Source organism: Silene latifolia, chromosome 7, assembly GCF_048544455.1.
Source record: "Silene latifolia isolate original U9 population chromosome 7, ASM4854445v1, whole genome shotgun sequence".
NCBI lineage: Eukaryota > Viridiplantae > Streptophyta > Magnoliopsida > Caryophyllales > Caryophyllaceae > Silene > Silene latifolia.
The window spans coordinates 78,425,914-78,444,232 of record NC_133532.1 but is presented as its reverse complement, the minus strand read 5'-3'; the positions used below and the strand labels follow the sequence as shown (position 1 = coordinate 78,444,232).

General features: G+C 39.9%; 1 protein-coding gene across 1 annotated transcript; it reads left to right on the top strand.

Moving 5' to 3' along the window:
• Positions 1-216: 216 nt before the first annotated feature.
• On the top strand, positions 217-4,633 carry LOC141590267 (uncharacterized). Its single transcript, XM_074410871.1, has 5 exons — positions 217-221; positions 327-784; positions 1,202-1,264; positions 2,032-2,246; positions 4,466-4,633. The coding sequence occupies exons 1-5, from the start codon at positions 217-219 to the stop codon at positions 4,631-4,633; spliced, it is 909 nt and encodes a 302-aa protein (XP_074266972.1).
• Positions 4,634-18,319: the final 13,686 nt, after the last annotated feature.

Genomic DNA, 18,319 nt, shown 5'->3' with positions numbered 1-18,319 from the left:
GCGTCTTTGGTTGAATCCGTCCGTCCATTTTAACTGCAAAATTGAAAATTTGGGATGTGTCAAAGAGAACCACCTTGAATAGGTTGGCGAAGGCAATAGGTCATTCACCTTCTACCTGCCATAGATGGGTTAAACAAGTTTAATTAAGTCTCACACAAACTGCATATACACCCAGCATTAAGTCAAGACAGCAAGTATATCAGGCTGCATTTTATAATGGGGTAATTAGTCTTTGATAAACTGTTAAGGTGTGTCATGTTTAAGAAAATGAGCCATATTATTAACATAGATGAAAAGTGATTTTATATGATAAATTCAAAGTGCAGATACTACATTCGCAGCAATGAAGCACTTCCATATAGAAGTTGTAAGAGCAAGAGATACATAACCAAAATTATGTTCTTGGCTGCTGTTTCAAGGGCCACGTACAAGGAAAATGGGGAGGTTCAATTTGTTGGGAAGCTTGGCATATGGCCATTTACTTGCCAAGAACCAACCAAGAGGAAAAGTAAGAATAGAGATGCAGGTACAATAGTCACAAAACCCATTGAATCCATCACCAAGAAAGTTACCAAGGAAACTTTGATCAATTATGTGATACCAGCCATTAAAGAAAAATGGCCAGCAACTGTATCAAAAGAAATAAGCATTCAACAAGATAATGCTAAGCCACACATCATTGAGAAAGATAAAGATTTTATAGAGGCGGCCACATCAGATGGTTTCAATATCAAGTTAAGTCAACAACCACCCAACTTTCCTGATTTAAATATCTTAGACTTAGGTTTCTATAGGTGTAATATCCGCCCCGTTAGGAACCTGTTGACCACCGTTGACTGACCTTAGACACATGTTAGACCTCTTAAGACCTTTATTAGTTCGACCTTACGTTACAATAACCTTTGGGATGAGGAAACTCGATCTAGCGTAGGCTACTCGATCGAGTAGGTCACACAAGGAAGGTCTTCAGTCATTTTATTTCTTCCTAAACCTAATCGCCGATACATTTCTCTCCTTCGCCAACCTTCATATTTTGGAACCCTTTATGCTTGGAGACACCATGGGATGGGAGACATGAGTCGAGTAGCGGTTTTGTCGCCGGAATGCCGAGCATAGGTAAGTCATCATCATCATCAGCATCCTTAGGTTCTGTTGTGGTTATGGTTGGTAGTAATAGGGTTTGCCATACTGTTTGTTATAGGTGGTAAAGGTGTTTGGTTTCTCTTCATATGGTTGTATGCGGTGTTGCTGTTGATTGCTGAAGGTAGGTTTTCTACTCAGTACTGTTGCTTGTTTTGTGTTAGGATGATTATTATTGGTATTGTGATTGGTTGTGGTTGTCTGTGTTTGCGAGGTGCGTCCTCGGCTGAGTAGAGTCATCTCGGGAATGGCTTCATGCCCTTGATTCGCCCCTGGTGGTTCCCGCCACAAGGGGATGTGCACATTAATGGACATGGGTTATTCGCTCGATTGAGATGAGCGGGGCTTAGGTGGGAAAGGATGCGGTCCCCCACTCGTGGTATAGAATATCTAATGCGATGGATATTCTGGCAGGACTTTTTCCTTTGGGTTAGTCAGATGGTTGATGGATGGTTGGAGGTGGAGTTGGATTTTGTATGTTGTACCTTGTGTTTTGTGTTTGTTCTTCAGTTACTAACTTTGTATGTTGTTGTCTGTGTTCCTTTCTTGTGTTGTGTCTACTGTGAGCCATTATGGTGAGCAGTCAGTCTTAGCAGGTGTTGATATGTGGAGCTTAGCTGGGTGCGTCAGAAGGACGAGTCTTTCACCAAGTCTTGGTATGGATAGTATCACCGTAGTTATAGTAGTTTGTCTATCAGTTCTACCTTTCTATTATTAAGTTAAACTTGTAATAAACTTAATTAGTTCTTTTATTGACGTCATGATATTTACTACTCCTCGGGCAACCGAGATGGTAATGACTGTATCTGCTAGGGAAGGTCTTGTTAAGGCTCCTTGGTAGATAGGGGTGTTACATTAGGTCTATACAATCTTTGCAAGATGAGTTTACAGCTAAGACAGTTGAAGAGTTGGTCAAGAATGTGACTGAAGCAGATGAAGCAGAGACATTTGAAGCTTTAGACAATGTGTTGCTAAGCTTGCAAGCTTGTATGATGGAAATTATGAAAATAAAAGGTCACAATGACTTTCCACTACCACATTTGGTCAAGGCTGCACAAAGAAGGAAAGGGACACTACCTCGAAATTTACAAGTTGATGAAGAATTGGTGAGGGAATGCAGTCAGTTTTTAATTACATGTGGTGTGATAGGTGATTAGATCAACTCATGTTATACTTAGGCTCCAAGTCCCCTTTTGAACAAACTAGTTTGTTGCTTAAATGAGAAATTATCATCAGAGCTATTGTTAACATGATAGTTTGTCATTGCAAACATAAAAAAGATCAGGCAATTTAACTTTAGAAATTGGTAAGAATATGTGAGCTAAGCATTTTGGAGTTTGAACTATGTATGCAATGAATGAATGAATGACATTTTGGATAATGAACAATGAATGGCATGTTGGCATATGCACTATGTATACAATCACATGGTTACTCTCAGCAAGCAATTTATCCTTATTGAGCAACATGACCACATGTAAGTGCCTCTTCAAGAGTAGACATAACATGGATACTCAAATGTAAAACAACAAGAGAACCTCAACATGATAAGCCCCTTGGTGGCAGCAAACATAGGTCAATACCCATATAAATCTAAGAACAAGAGTGCTTCAACATGCAAACTACATGGAACTCTTATTCATAGGGTTATATGGATCCTTTCCAAATCAATAAAGCAATACCAACAAGTAACCTCTCAGTCAAATGCAGACTTTCATTGAGATTAACACATTACTCTCAGCAAGCAATTTATCCTCATTGAGCAACACGACCACATATAAGTGCCTCATCAAGAGTAGACATAACATGAAAACTCAAATGTAAAACAACAAGAGAACTTCAACATGATAAGCCCCTTGTGGCAGCAAACATGGGTCAATATCAAAGATAATTAGGCCAAGAAAGGAAATGGGTACATCACGATGAATCAGAATATAAAACCAGCAAACACAATATACTCCTTCAGCATCCCATCAAAAAATTATCCTATCAAACCAGCAAACACAATATACTCATTCAGCATCCCAACTGAAATTTAAACAAGGATACAAGCAAACACAGATAATATTTCAGCACCCCAACAGACACCTTAGCATCACAAATTTTTATAAGTACAAGGAAATTGAAACAGAAACCTCAGCATCACAAAGTTGACCAACCACCCAACAACCTCAACATAAACCACAACTAACAACAGATTTGCCAGCACCCATGCAGAAAACTATTCAAAACACAAGGAAATTGAAATAATTGAAGATAGAGTGATAGAAATGAACCTCCTTTTTCTAGCAATATTTTTCCGCGTTTTTAAGTATTTGTCACAAAATTTCTTGAACTTCATAGATTTTGGCGAAAAATCTCCAGATCCACAACTTCCCCCACAAATCCCCTTGTACTAAACAACATCATCGACTTCAATAGTCTCCATAACTTCAAAACACAAATAACAACAAATTTAGCAGACTCATTATACACCTTACAAAACATCATCGATTAATTATAAATTAAACAAAAAATAAAATTGAAGCCGTACACTACTACAGATTTAGCCAACAACAACGGTAAAAAACTGTCGTTATTAAAAAAAAGCGGACGTTGTTGTTCGGGCCGTTGTTAAAACTTTTAACAACGGTTACGTTTTTTACTAATAACCATTGTCAAAGGTTTTAATAACGGTTTAGAACCGTTGTCGTTATTAATTATCCATTGTGAAAAGAAGTCCTTGTATTGAATAAATTTTTGGTGGGAAAGTAATAACAACGGTTTCATGACATAAAACCGTTGTTGAAAGTAATGGCGCGCTTAATAGTTTATTGTAGGGATGTTAATAACAACGGGTTTTTTAATGATACCCCTTGTTATTACTTATGACAACGGTTCTATTTTTTAAGAACCGCTGTTATTGGAGTTTTTTATAAAAAAAATTAATTTAATTATTAATTTAATTTAATTCATTAATTCTTGGCATATGAAACGAAAACATATTAATTAAAAAACAACTCTTGGCATACGAAAGGACAAATATACACTAGTTATAAATTCATTCCAATATATATATATATATATATATATATATATATATATATATATATATATATATAAATATATATATATATCTCAACCAATCCATTATCTCATTTTTCTTCAATCTCCCCAAAACCCTAAACTCCAAACCCTAAATCTTCAAAACCTAAACTCCAAACTTCCTTCAATAATGAATAAGAACATTCATTTAACGTTAATAACGATCGAAAACAACAAATGTTTCATACGCCGCTTAGAGGAAATCTAGAGGAATAACATGCTCTTCCTTGATGATGTTCAGATCCCACTCAAGGAGGCCACCCTTCGTGGCTGGGTGCCGGAGTTAGAGCAGCTGCATGCAAATATTGCATCTGCTTCACGAGACTTTCAAATAGCAAAGGAGGAGAGGATCATTCTTATGGAAGATAATGCCTTCCTAAAAACCGTTCTAAGTAGTAGTTTAGTTTAGTTTTTTATTTTATTTTGTATATCAATTAACTAAGTTTATGAATATTAAATGTGGATTTATTTACTATCCTCTTCATCATCGTCTTTGTTTCATTTTATTTAATTTGTTTTACTAATAAACGCAGAAAAACTAATTGCATAATTAGATAAAGAACAAGAACAAGAACATTGACGGAGAAAAACACACACAAAAATAATTAGAGAGAGAACAATAATGACGGAGAAGACAAAACCTAAAACCATTAAGAGATAGATATATACCTGATAATTAGAGAAAGAACAGTGACAGAGACGATAAGAAAGAGACGACGACGACAACAGTCAAGGGAGATGACAAAGCGACTGTAATACCCGTCCTTTTAGGGACCCGTTGACCGACGTAGACCGACCTTAGACACCTGCCTTGGCCTTCGGAAACCTTAAGAGTGATGACTTGTGACGATGTGAGTCTTGGGATGCGTGTTACTTAATCTAGCTGAGGCTACTCGATCGAGTAGATGCCACTCGATCGAGTAAGTTCGTAACTCGATTGAGTAACGGGTTTGCAGCGGGGAATTATAAATCGTAAATCGTGAAACCCAAATCATTTCTCTATCTTTCTTCCTAAACCTAAATGCCGTCATTTCACTTCTCCTTCGCCATGGTCCCTTTCCTTGAGGCTTTTGAGGATGGTTATACCATAGGGATGGGATGCTTGAGTCAGATAGCGGTCTTGACGCCGGATTGCTTTGTATAGGTATGTTGTCATCATCATCATCGTCTCCTTTGATTTCAGTTATGGCTATGGTAGTAGTAATAGATGGTTGTAATGGCTGTTATAGGTGGTGTTGATGGTTGATTGTTATCTTGTGGTTGGACGCGGAATCGTTGCAGTTGCTAAAGGTAGGTTCGCCTACTCACTACTGTTGTTTGTTTAGAGAGTCTGTTGTTCTTTTTTAGCTGGTTTAGTGTCTTTGTTGGCTGGTTGGTTGTGGTCGATTGATTAACATTGTATTGGGATAGTAGTTGGTGATTGTTGTTTGTACAGCTGGTTGTGATTGTTGTCTGTGGTTCTCGAGGTGCGCCCTCGGCTGAGTGGAGTCACTTGCGGGAGTGGCTTCACGCCCTTGATTCGCCTTCTATGGAACCGCCACAGAAGGGATGTGCACATTAAGGAACATGGGTTTATCGCTCGGATAGATGAGCGGGGCTTAAGTGGGAGCGGCTGTGGTCCCCCACTAGCAGAACTGGACCTTCGGGCAGTCAGAGGTGTGTGGTTGGTTGGAGGAGGTGTGGTGTGTGTATTGTTGTAGTTGTTTTGTGTATGGTTTTATACCTATTATCTCGGTTACTGACCTTGTGTGGTTTTGTTGTGTTGTCTCTTTGTTTTGTGTCTGCCGTGATCCTCTATGGTGCGCAGTCAGTCTTAGCAGGTTGGTGTTTGGATCATAGCTGCGTGCTTGGAGGGACGAGTATATCACGAGTCATAGCAGAGATAGGTTCACATAGCTGGTAGTAGTCTTGAGTTGTATCTTTTATATCGTCTGTTGGTTTAAATCACTTGTAATATAATATAATCGTTCCTTTATCGACATTTGATTATTACTGTCCTCGGGCAACCGAGATGGTAACACCCTTATTGTTAGGGAAGGTCTGGTTAAGGCTCCTTGGTAGATGGGGGTGTTACAAAGTGGTATCAGGGCGACGATTTGGAACATGTAACTAATGAGCCCATGAATGTAGTGAGTCGAATAAAATGAACCTGGTGTATGTATGTTTGGAGCCCCGGCACTTGCTTGATTTTGGGTGAGTAGGCGCCCTCATTTCAAAATCACGGCCCCATCATGCTTAAGCCAGTCACCAAGTATGGGAATATCGAGTCAGGAATTATGTGCTTAGTGTGTATGATGGATAAGTTATAAATAATTGTGATAGGGTCACTGGTAATGTTTAGTGCGTGTAATTGTGATGATGAACTGTGTAGATTTGTGGTTGAATGGAAGTGTGTGTGGATGTAGTAGAGATGGTGAAAGTACTGATAGTTGCATGACAGTATTGGGTGATGTGATAATTGATGCGTGCATTTTATATAGACTTATTGTACCATATTTGCACGCATCTCTATGCATATTTAGTAGTGTTTAGCTACAAATGTCCCCCGAATTGTCTACTTTGGTTTCCCTTATATTATTTGCAGGTATGAACCGGAGAGGAGCGTAATCAAGCCTAAAACATGTCCCTATGCATGCATTTAAGAGATGAGTTGAGTCGGAGCTTGGAGACTACTATTTTGAGATGCGCATAGAAGTAAGGAAGCTAGGCGAGCAAAGGAAGAGCTTCAAATTACCAATGCCTACTTTGAAGAGCTTCAAATTATCAGTGCCTACTTTGAAGAGCCATATCTCGAGTTTTACAACTGATTTTCAAGTTATTCCAATTTGAGATTAAGGCTTGTCCACATAGCTTTCCAACGCCACCGGAAATGCTCTGTTTTCCCAAGTAACGAAGAAATGGCAGCCGTTTGAAGTTCAGTGCGCGAAGTAGGACTTGTGCGCAAGAAAGTACTCGATCTTGTTCGATCGAGTACCTAATGTCCTCGATCGAATGGTGCCTTTTTTATAGTGTTCGATCGAATACCTAAAGTCCTCGATCGAGAGGTTTTTGCTAGGAGTTACTCGATCGAGGAGTTCTAAAGTCCTCGATCGAGTACTTTTCTATCTGACGCAAGATTTTCGCATCTTGTTATGTATCTTAGGTCAAATAAATATCTTGACGTCCATTAGGTTTACTCTCTCTTTTTTCACTCTTTTCTCTCTCTCTTTTCTCTCTCCTTTTGGGCCCTCTTTCAGACGATTGACTGCTCTCCTTTTCCAGATCTTAATTTTTAATCCTCTCTTTACTCTCTTTAATTTGCGATGTTTATTATTTCTTCATCTTTTGTTTTTGTTATGTTTATGCATAGCTAATCCCTTAATGCTAGGATTAGGGGAGCCATGGTAGCATAGCGATGATGCGATAGTTGGTTTAGGAGATTTAATGTGAGAATTGTTTCATAAGAAATATAATTAGAATCGTTTGGTTGAATGCATGCAATTGAATTAGTTAATCTGGTTAAGTTCAGACCTAGATCGGAAGATTGGAATGAATAGACCTGTTATGAACAATAGACTACACTAGTGAGGGTGGAAGCTAAGTTAGTTGTATTTTAGGGCGGATGGCGGACCGGAAGGACCTTTCCTTTACCCTTCTCACATCAGATCAACTGATCTACCTTAGGTTGATTTGTGTAATACCATGACAACCCGACTGTTGGAGCTTGTGTCCTCCACAAATTAGTGTGATAACATTTGTAAATCTCTTACAGGTTCATAAGGGTATACTTCGTATATTTAATCAGTTGATTAACGTTTACCTAATAACGGTTGGCTTGCTAGAAAGTTTGACGTTATTATCATACAGATGGCGATGATCAACTAGTCCCTAAAGGTCACACCTATAGGATGTGTTTGAGAGATGTGGTTATAGAAATATGATCACATTGATGCCTAATATGACTAAACAGTTAGTCATTGTGTTGATGAGACAATTATTTAATGAAGATTAAATAATATTAGTTGAGACGAATTAACTGTCAATTCGTAAATTGAATATAATAAGTTATATTTAATTAAATGTATGTAATGTTAGCTTGGACGAATTAATCTGTTAATTCGTAATTAAATGTAATCGGTTATATTTAATATCAACAAGATGAATGTGTCATAGTGGTAATAGTGAGGGTACACAAACCAAGAGGTCATGGGTTCGATCCTCACTAGATGACAATTTAACACATTTTATACATTTTTGGAATAACCAAAATAAGGAAATAATACTCCTTATTTCGGTTATATGGGCCGAAAATAAGGAAGAAAATATCTACCCTATTACTAACATAATTCACGGTTTAAGTAGGTTAGAGGGAGGTTATTTTGAAGACCTAATTTTTCTACTCATTCTCTTGCCTCTTCTCATCAGTAAAAACACAAAAAACCTAAATTTTTACAAAAAAATTTAGATCGATTCTAGCATAATCAATAGGGCATATCTCATATCGTCTTGGGTGCAACTGATAGGCGAATATCTATTTTGATATTGTTCTTAGGCCTTATTTGCTAGGACTGAAGGTTATTTCTGAATCCTTTAATTTTGTTTATGTATTTTTATTTTATGACTAGTATCGTCTTCATTAAATTCGTTAATCCTTAATAATAAGGGAAGTATACAGATTATTTCCCACAAGTGGTATCAGAGCCAAGGCCACGAATTTTAATTTTGATGATTTTCATAAAATTGTTTGTAAACAACAATTAGGGTTTGCGAAAAAAAAAAATATAATCGGCTGGATTTTTTTTTTTTAGCCGTGGATTTTTTTTTTCGTTTCCGTACTATTCACGGATGAACAGTAATTTTTTAGAAAAAAAAAAATTTATTTTCTGTTTTTTTCTTTCGGTTTCTCCTGAAAAACCGATTAAAGTTTTTTTGCGATTGTTTTTGTTTATGTCGATTTGAAAAGCATTCGAGAAAAGAAAAAAAAAATTTCCCGCTACTATTCACAGAGAACGGATTTAAAAAAAAAAATTTGTCTTGTTTCGGTTTTTACAGATAAAACCGTGTACAATATATGAAATGGGCTGTTTTTTTTGCTTTGCTGTTTTGCCGAGAAAAAAAAAATATTTTTTTTTTGTTACTGTTACTGTTCACGTTGGGCAGAAATAAAAAAAAAAATTGTATTATTCCTCTCGTTTTTGCTGAAAAACCGAGAGAAATGTTTTTTTTATGGGTTGTTTCAGTTTTTTACCGAGATAATTGTTAAAGTTTTTTTGTTTTTGTCCAATTAATTATTGTGAAGCGGTTTATAATTAATAGATACCTAATTATTTTAAAGCAGTTTAAAATATTGATGGATTAAATTCATATTACAAGTTTAATATGAATTAAGATTAAAATTAATGTGATTAATTGAGGAATTATCACTTAATTTGTTAATTTAAATAGGTGGTTTGGATAAATTAATCAACATAATTAAGGAATTGTGTCATGTATGTTTAATTTATATTTAGTTGATGCATTTTAATTTTGTTGAATGAATTTATTTACATTTTTTTTTTCAATCGATTGTAATTTGTATTACTTAGTGTGACCTTAGTCAAATTATGTTTTCGTAATGAAGGAAACATAATTTTTATGTAATTATGAGATCTCGAATCTCCTTTATTTTTCCTTTAGTTTTGGGTTTTGAAATTAGAATGTAATAAATAGGTTTATTATGTAAATTTATTTATTGTAATTTTCGAAGAAGACTAAAGATGGAGATTGGAGCTCACTCCCGCTACATGGATCAAGATGGAACATCAAGACAAGCTTCTCGGGTCCAAGGATGGATTCCAAACTTGTATTTAATGTTCATTTTGGTAGGATAGGCCACACTAGGACTTTTATTGTTTTACGTTTTCTTTCATATTGCTTTTCATTCACATGATAGTTTAAGCATCATATTCCGCCTAAAACCAAACCACCTACTACTAAAATGCATGAAAATTGACTCATATAGGTTGTATGTTAGTTTTCATGGACATACAGATGTCACAGACTTATTAAGCCATCACCTTAGTTTATTCATTCTCGCATGCTAGATATTAGTTCACTTAAAATGAATTAAAATAAAGTTGATGGGATCTTCCTCTAAAAACGGAAATTGAGATTAGTCTTTATAAGGGCAAACAACTATGAATCCCTTCTTCGTCGGTAGGCATAATATAACCCCTTCTACGTTGGGTAAGTAGTTGTGTTGACTTAGTTTACCTCAACATCATAGTCCGAAGAGTTTCTCGTGATTATGATGGACTAAAGATAGAATTTACAGAAATTTATCGACCAAGAATTCTAACGGTAGAATTAGCTAAAAGGTTAGCTTATCAATTTACAGATAATTGAGTCTTGGGATCATTTATATAATTCTTGAGGAAGGTCAATTGTATAAATGTTTTGAGTCTTCGCGTTATGACAGTAGTTCATTAGACTTAAAAATAAAAACGATGCACATGCTTATTATTTTTATTCTTCTTCTCGCAGTATAGAACACGTTTATTTTGATAATACTATTACAATAAAATGTCTGGAAATAACGCAATCCAAATGCCTAGTGCCATACTTGGACGCGAGTCCTGGCTGAAAATATTCATGGACCAGATGAATCAGTTCACACGACTGAAAAACGACGGGTCCAACTTTGCGGACTGAGAGGCAGCACTACGGAATGCTACCATTGCTGACGGTTAGCTCAAGTACTTAACTGAGCCAATACCGGTAAACCCAGGCCCCAATGCAGGAGTAAACGAGTCACTCGCTTATAGTGACTTCGTTATGGAAGCGGGTGCGATAAAGAACGTACTCATCTTTGCAATGGAAACCAATTTGCAGAGACGCTTCATTGCCCAAGGTGCGAACAAGATTTTCACCACGCTCACTAAAGAGTTCTCAAAAGCACCGAGAATCGTTACATATGAGCATACCTGTCGCTTCTTTGATGCGAAACTCCAGAAGGGCCAACCGGTTAGCCCACACATTCTTCACATGATTGAGAATGTCGAGAAGCTGGAGGCTCTTGATTGCAAAATCAGTGAGAGCATTGTCATTGACTGAATGCTTCATTCTCTTCATGATGGTTTTGCCCTTTTCAGGGCGAACTATTACAAGAATGACTTGAAAAAGAGTCCTCATGAGCTACACTCCCTTCTCGTACAGACCGAGAAGGATATGAAATTGAGTGGGAGCATGAAGCAGATGTTCTAACGATTTACAACAAGGGTAAAGGTAAGGGCAAGGCTCATGGCGACCTAGCTGTAGGTAAGCCAAAGTTTAAGAAGCCAGGAAACGGTAAGAGTGCGCCTGGTGAGACTAGTGGCTCACAGGGCAAGGCAAAGAACAAGGGCGGTGACATAGAGTGCCACCATTGTCACAAGACTGGACATTGGAGGAGGAACTGTCCCGTCTACCGTGAGGACATCAAAGCAGGCCGTGTCGTTCCTGTTGGTATGTCATCTTATATTCATATGATTGAGATTAACCATGCAAGTTTCGGAACTTGAGTACTAGATACTGGTTGTGGTTCTCATCTGTGTAATCATTTTCAGGGCCTAAAGAAAATCATACCTGTAATACTCTGTATTTATATGTCTTGGGGGTACTCTATCGAGTAGCCCTTACTCTGTCGAGTATGGGCAAGTTGCGGAATAAAATAGTTTCGACTGTTGGGTACTCGATCGAGTAGTCAGGGCACTCGATCGAGTAAGGGGGTACTCGATCGAGTACCTTGGGTACTCGATCGAGTGTCCTGTTTTACGGGGAGTTTTCTCGGGTTTTGTTAATTACGCGATTAAGGTATTTAAACATATTCGTAATTGTTTTAAATCACTTTTTACAAAACCTAAAACCTGTTTAAGAGAGAAAGCAACTAGTTCTTCTTCCTAATCGCGTTCTTGACAATTCCCGAGTTCGACGGTCGGTTCGTATCGTAGTTCGTGTCGTTGGATTCCTTGCGTCGAGGGTAAGCTTTTAATATAATTTCTATAATGTTTTGTTAAGATTGATGAAACCCTAATTTAGGAATTGGGGTTTTTATGAGTAGTATTTGAATGGTAGCATCTATGTGTTGTATGGTAGGAGGAGAATTCGTAGAGGAGCCGTTTTGATACAAACAGTAGATACCGTCTGCGTGTTGTGCTTTCCGGTAGGATTTCATACTCGGTATTAGTCCCATAATGGGATATTAGTGATGTGCTGTAGTTAGTTGTTTGATATGATGATTGTGATTGTGATTGTGATTGTGGTTGTGTTTGGTGATGGTTCTCGAGATACGTTCTCGGCTGAGTGGGGTCACTTGCGGGAGTGATCTCACGCCCTAGTTTCGCCCTTCGTGGAACCCGCCACGAAAGGGGATGTGCACATTAATGGACAGGGGTTATCGCTCGTACGATGAGCGGGCTTAGGTGGGAACGGTTGCGTCCCCCACTCGGGCTGGGTCCAAAGTGGACGTCGATATTGAGATGATGGGAGTTGGTGGTGTGTGTATGTGTGTGTGACAAAATTGTATGTTTGTCTTATTATTGTTATTTATATTGATTGTGTGATTAGTATCGACCGGTGTTGTTTTGTAAAACCTGCGGTGATCCATTCGGGGATGGTGAGCAGATATTGAACAGGTATAGAGATGAGTACTGGGATAGCTGGGATGGCCACGACATGACGATAGAGTCTTCCGCTGTAGTTTAGCATTTATTTACATTTCAGTTGAGAACAGATAGTTTGGAATAATGTATTGTACTTTGGTTTGGTTTTGAGGATTGTATTTATCATTAAACTATTTATAATAAATATTGTTTCCGTTTTGTCTATTTGATTATCATACCTCGGGCGACCGAGATGGTGATGTCTTCATACCTGAGTGGTCCTGGTAAGGCACTCGGAGTATGGGGGGTTACAAATGGTATCAGAGCGACGATCCTGAAACCTGTAACCAATGAACTTAACGAACACAGGGAGTCAATTAAAATGAACCCGGGGTAAAAGTTGTAGGAGCTAGTGCAAAGGCTTGGGAGACGTCCTAAAGTCGCGGGGGTCGCCCTACAACTTTGAACCGGTCACATGGGGAAAGTGTTTGTCGAGTCATCTGTGTGTTTGATTAACTTGCGCAACAAAGTAATGAAGTGTGTTGATTGTTTGGTGTTGAAATAGGAAGTTGAGCAAGTGAAAGGAAATAACATGTGGAACATGTTAATGAGATGATAACATGTTGAATGATTTACAATGTGGCTTTAATAGCATGATGAATTGATCTTGTTGATAGTATAATAGATGCGTAGCATATTTATTCTGATAGCATGTGATTTTATAAGGTTAGCATGTAGCATATGACGTAACATGCGGGTAGGTTTTACGTTTTGGTGATACTCGATCGAGTGGGGCTGACTCGATCGGGTGGGTTTTTGGCGATTTTGAGTCCAGAATCGCGTTTTGGGGCACTCGATCGAGTAACTAGGGGTACTCGATCGAGAAAATCACTCGATCGAGTAGCCTAGATACTCGATCGAGTGGGTTAGAGATCAGAAGGTCTGTTTGGTTCTGAAGTTTGGGTACTCGATCGAGTACATGGGGGCACTCGATCGAGTAGCCCGTTACTCGATCGAGTGGATTTGGATACTCGATCGAGTAGGTTCTGGGCAGCGTGTTTTCGTGTTTTGAAGTTTAGTACGTATGTTCATATCTACCCTTTCTTATATATGTATAGTTTCAAGATGCCGCCAAAGAGAAATGCTTTGTACGCGAGGGCAGAGCTTATGACCATGGATGACATCGTAAAGATGTTAGAACACCAAGATGCTCTCACTGAGACCCTAAAGAAAGTGAATGAGGACAAGAATAAGGATAAGGAGAAGGAGGTTGACCATGCTAAAGTCAGCCTTTATATTGCGAGGTTTAACCCGAAGGAGTACAAGGGAGTTGAGGAGCCTAACCTTCTTGATAGTTGGCTGAGGGAGATGGAGAACATACTAGATTTAGTTCACTGTCCTGATGAGATGAGAGTGGATCAGGCTGCATTCTATCTGAGGGAGGCAGCTGGCAAGTGGTGGGATTCAGTGAAAGTGAGTGCCAAGGAGATATATACCAACCAAGGGTTACCTGCTATACCTTGGGAGGAGTTTCGTAAGGTCATGAGGAAGGAGTTCGTACTGCAACATGTGAGGAGTAAGTTGAGAGAGGAGTTCGACAAGTTTAAGATGACTGCTGAGATGTCTGTGGCTGAGTACTACAGGCAGTTCAATGAGAAATCTAGATATGCTGAGGATATGGGTTTGAGTGAGGAGAATCTGGCTTTGAGGTTTGAGAGAGGGCTAACCACGAAAATTATGGATAAGTTACCCGTGGGAGTCCTTACTGATGTAAAGGAAGCGTATGAGAGGGCTGGGAGAGCTGAGAGACTAGTGGAGATGGCTCAGGAGAGGTCAGGTGGAGAGAAGAGGAAGTCTGAGAGCGAGGGTGGTGGCCAATCTAATTTCAAGAAAGGCAACCACAATCAATCTAAGGGATTTTCTTCTGGGTCTGGGTTTAGTGCTGGAACTTCCTTTGGGCGAGGTCGTGGGAGTGTGAGCAATAGCTGGGGAGTGACCTGCTTTGGTTGTGGTGGCGTAGGCCACAAGAGACATGAGTGCACGAGTGCACCAGATCCTTTCGAGACCCGCACGAGCTTTGCGAGCAAATGCACCGGGGATCATGGCCAAACCGGGAGGTCGAGCTACCGAGTGGAGGCAACCGCAACGGCGGTAATTCTTATCAGAAGACACCGATGAACAACAACAACAACAATCAAGGGTCGGTGCTAAGCCGACCGCATCAGCCCAAGATCTTGTCCGGGAGGTGGGCGGAAGACCGATGGCAAGTTGTTCATGATGGACAAGAAGGCAGCTGAGGAGGATGCGCACGTTATCACCGGTACATTCCTTGTTAATGGTATTCCTACGTTTGTTTTGTTTGATTCGGGGGCTTCTCAGTCGTTTGTGTCTTCGAGTCATGTAAAACAGTTGGGTTTGAGAGTATATGAGTCTGTTAGGGAGCAAGTTTTCATACCTTCGGGTGAGTCCGTATCGTGTGGGAGGTTGTTTAGAGATGTATCTTTGATAGTTGGGCAAGTCGACTTCCAGTAGACTTGCTAGAGTTTCCTTTTAATGGTTTTGAGATGATAGTTGGGATGGATTGGTTAGGAAAGTATAAAGCCAAGATAGACTGTCATCAAAAGAAAGTGTCCTTAAGGGGTCCAAAGGGTGTAAGTGTGTCTTATCGTGGGTTTCTAGTCAAACCCAAAGTTAAGTTGATTGCAAATTTGTTACCTTGAAGTCTTATCTGAGGAAGGGATGTCCTTCGATCTTGTGCCATGTGAGAGATGACCGGATAGAGAGTCCGACGGTTGATGAGATACCAGTGGTGGGAGAATTTGCGATGTTTTTCCGGAGGAGATTCCGGGGTTGCCACCGAAGAGGGAGATAGATTTCACCGTTGAGTTGAAGCCGGGGACGGGGCCAATCTCTAAGGCACCATACCGTATGGGTCCTAAGGAGATGGAGGAACTTAGGAAGCGATTGGATGATCGATAGAGAAGGGATACATTAGACCAAGTGTATCGCCTTGGGGAGCACCGATTACTGTTCGTGAAGAAGAAAGATGGGAGCTTGAGGTCATGCATTAGATTACGGGAGCCGAACCGAGTGATGATAAAGAACAAGTATCCTTTGCCAAGGATAGATGACCTGTTTGATTAGTTGAGTGGTGCAACAGTCTTTTCTAAGATTGATTTGAGGTCGGGGTACCATCAGGTGAAGATTAGAGATGTGGACATACCGAAGACAGCTTTCACGTCAAGGTATGGCCATTATGAGTATGTGGTGATGCCATTTGGGTTGTCTAATGCGCCGGCAGTGTTTATGGATTTGATGAATAGGATCTTCAGACAGTTCTTGGACCAGTTCGTGGTGGTGTTTATCGATGATATCTTAGTCTACTCTAAGACTAAGGAGGAGCATGAGGAGCATCTGAGGATCGTGTTGCAGACTTTGAGAGATCATGAGTTGTATGCTAAGCTGTCCAAGTGTGAGTTCTGGTTAGAGAAAGTTGCTTTTCTGGGGCATGTAATCTCTAAAGATGGGGTAGCTGTGGATCCGGCGAAGATTGAGGCTGTGACAAAGTGGGAAGCACCAAAGAATGTTGCTGAGGTGAGGAGTTTCTTGGGTTTAGCTGGATACTACAGACGGTTCGTGAAAGATTTCTCCAAGATAGCTAGACCGATGACAGCGTTGATGAGGAAAGAGAACAGGTTTCGTTGGGATGAGAGTTGTGAGACGGCGTTCCAAACATTAAAGGAGCGTTTGACCACTCTCCTGTCTTAGCATTGCTGAAGGGAGCGAGAATTTTGAGGTTTATACGATGCTTCAAGAATGGGCTAGGATGTGTGTTGATGCAGAATGGTAAAGTGATTGCCTATGCTTCTAGGCGGTTGAAGCCTTTTGAGGAGAATTACCCTACTCATGATCCGAGTTGGGTGCGGTGGTGTTTGCTCTCAAGATTTGGAGACATTACCTTTATGGAGCAATCTTTAAGGTATTTTCTGATCACTAGAGTCTCAAGTACATCTTCACGCAGAAGGAGTTGAACATGAGACAGAGGAGGTGGATGGAGTTGATTGGCGATTATGACATGGAAATCATCTACCATGAAGGGAAAGCCAATGTTGTAGCTGATGCTTTGAGTAGGAAGAGTGTACATTCTTTGTGTACGCTCTATCTTTGATGAGGCCGAGAGATGAGGTAGCGAGGTTCGGGATACATATGATGCGAAAGGAGATGCCATGGGTGATATGACAAAGACAGACTTGAGTTTTATGATGATATTCGGGATAAGCGAGGCTTTGGATCCTAAGATAGTGGAGTGGAGAGTCTGGGAGAAAGGGACAGTGTCCCTGTCTTCTATTCATACTGAGATGGTAGTTTGAGGTTTGATGGTAGGTGGTGTGTTCCTAATGATGAGGAGTTGAAAAAGACTATCATGACAGAGGCACATTGCACACCATATTCAAATGCATCCGGTGGAGACAAGCTTTACAAGGATTTGAAGAAAACGTTTTGGTGGCCTGGGATGAAGAAAGAGACTGAGTTTGTGTCCCGTTGTTTGACATGCCAGAGAGTTAAAGGGGAACAGAGAAGACCACAAGGTAAGGTTCGGTCTTTGGAGGTGCCTGAGTGGAAGTGGGAATCCATTTCCATGGATTTCATTGTGGGTTTGCCTAAGAGTCAACAAGGCAACAATATGATTTGGGTGATAGTGGATCGTCGACCAAGTCACTCACTTTGTTCCAATGAAAGATACATGGACTAAGGCACAATTGGCTATGGCCTATCGAAAGAACGTCTTAAGTTACATGGAGTCCCTAAGGACATAGTGTCCGACAGAGATGCGAGATTTATATCGAGGTTTTGGAAGGAGTTGCGGGAATCGTTAGGGACAAATCAAGATGAGTACATGACTTTTCATCCTGCGACAGACGGACAGACTGAGAGAACAATCAAGACTCTTGAGGATATGTTGCGAGCTTGTGTGATGGATTTTGGTGGTAGGTGGGAGCAGAGGTTGGACTTGATATAATTTTCTTACAATAAATGGCTATCACACTAGTATTGGTATGGCACCGTTTGAGGCTTTGTATGGGAGGAGATGTAGGAGTCCAATCTGTTGGGACGATAGTCTTTGAGGCAATGGTTTTAGGACCAGAGATGGTGCATGAGATGGTGGAACAGTTAAGATGATCGGGAACGGATGAGAGCAAAATTTCAGGATCGACAAAAGAGTTATGCAGATCTACATCGTCGGGACATAGAGTTTCGGGTTGGGGACAAGGTTCTTCCGAAGTGTCTCCTATGCGCGGGGTTATGAGATTTGGGAAGAAAGGCAAGCTAAGCCAGAAGTTTATAGGGCCTTATGAGATCTTAGAGCGAGTTGGGGAAGTTGCTTATCGTCCGGCTTTACCAAATGCGTTAGAGAGAGTACATAATGTGTTTCATGTATCGCAGCTGCGGAAGTATGTGAGCGACCCTTCACATGTGTTAGAGGCCGAGAACTTAGA

Bases quoted from the DNA above. Each gene is read 5' to 3' on its own strand.
- LOC141590267 (XM_074410871.1), top strand. The intron at 785-1,201 runs GTTTCTATAGGT...TGTTTGTTATAG, and splicing joins TTTAAATATCTTAGACTTAG to GTGGTAAAGGTGTTTGGTTT. The intron at 1,265-2,031 runs GTAGGTTTTCTA...ATGAGTTTACAG, and splicing joins GTTGCTGTTGATTGCTGAAG to CTAAGACAGTTGAAGAGTTG.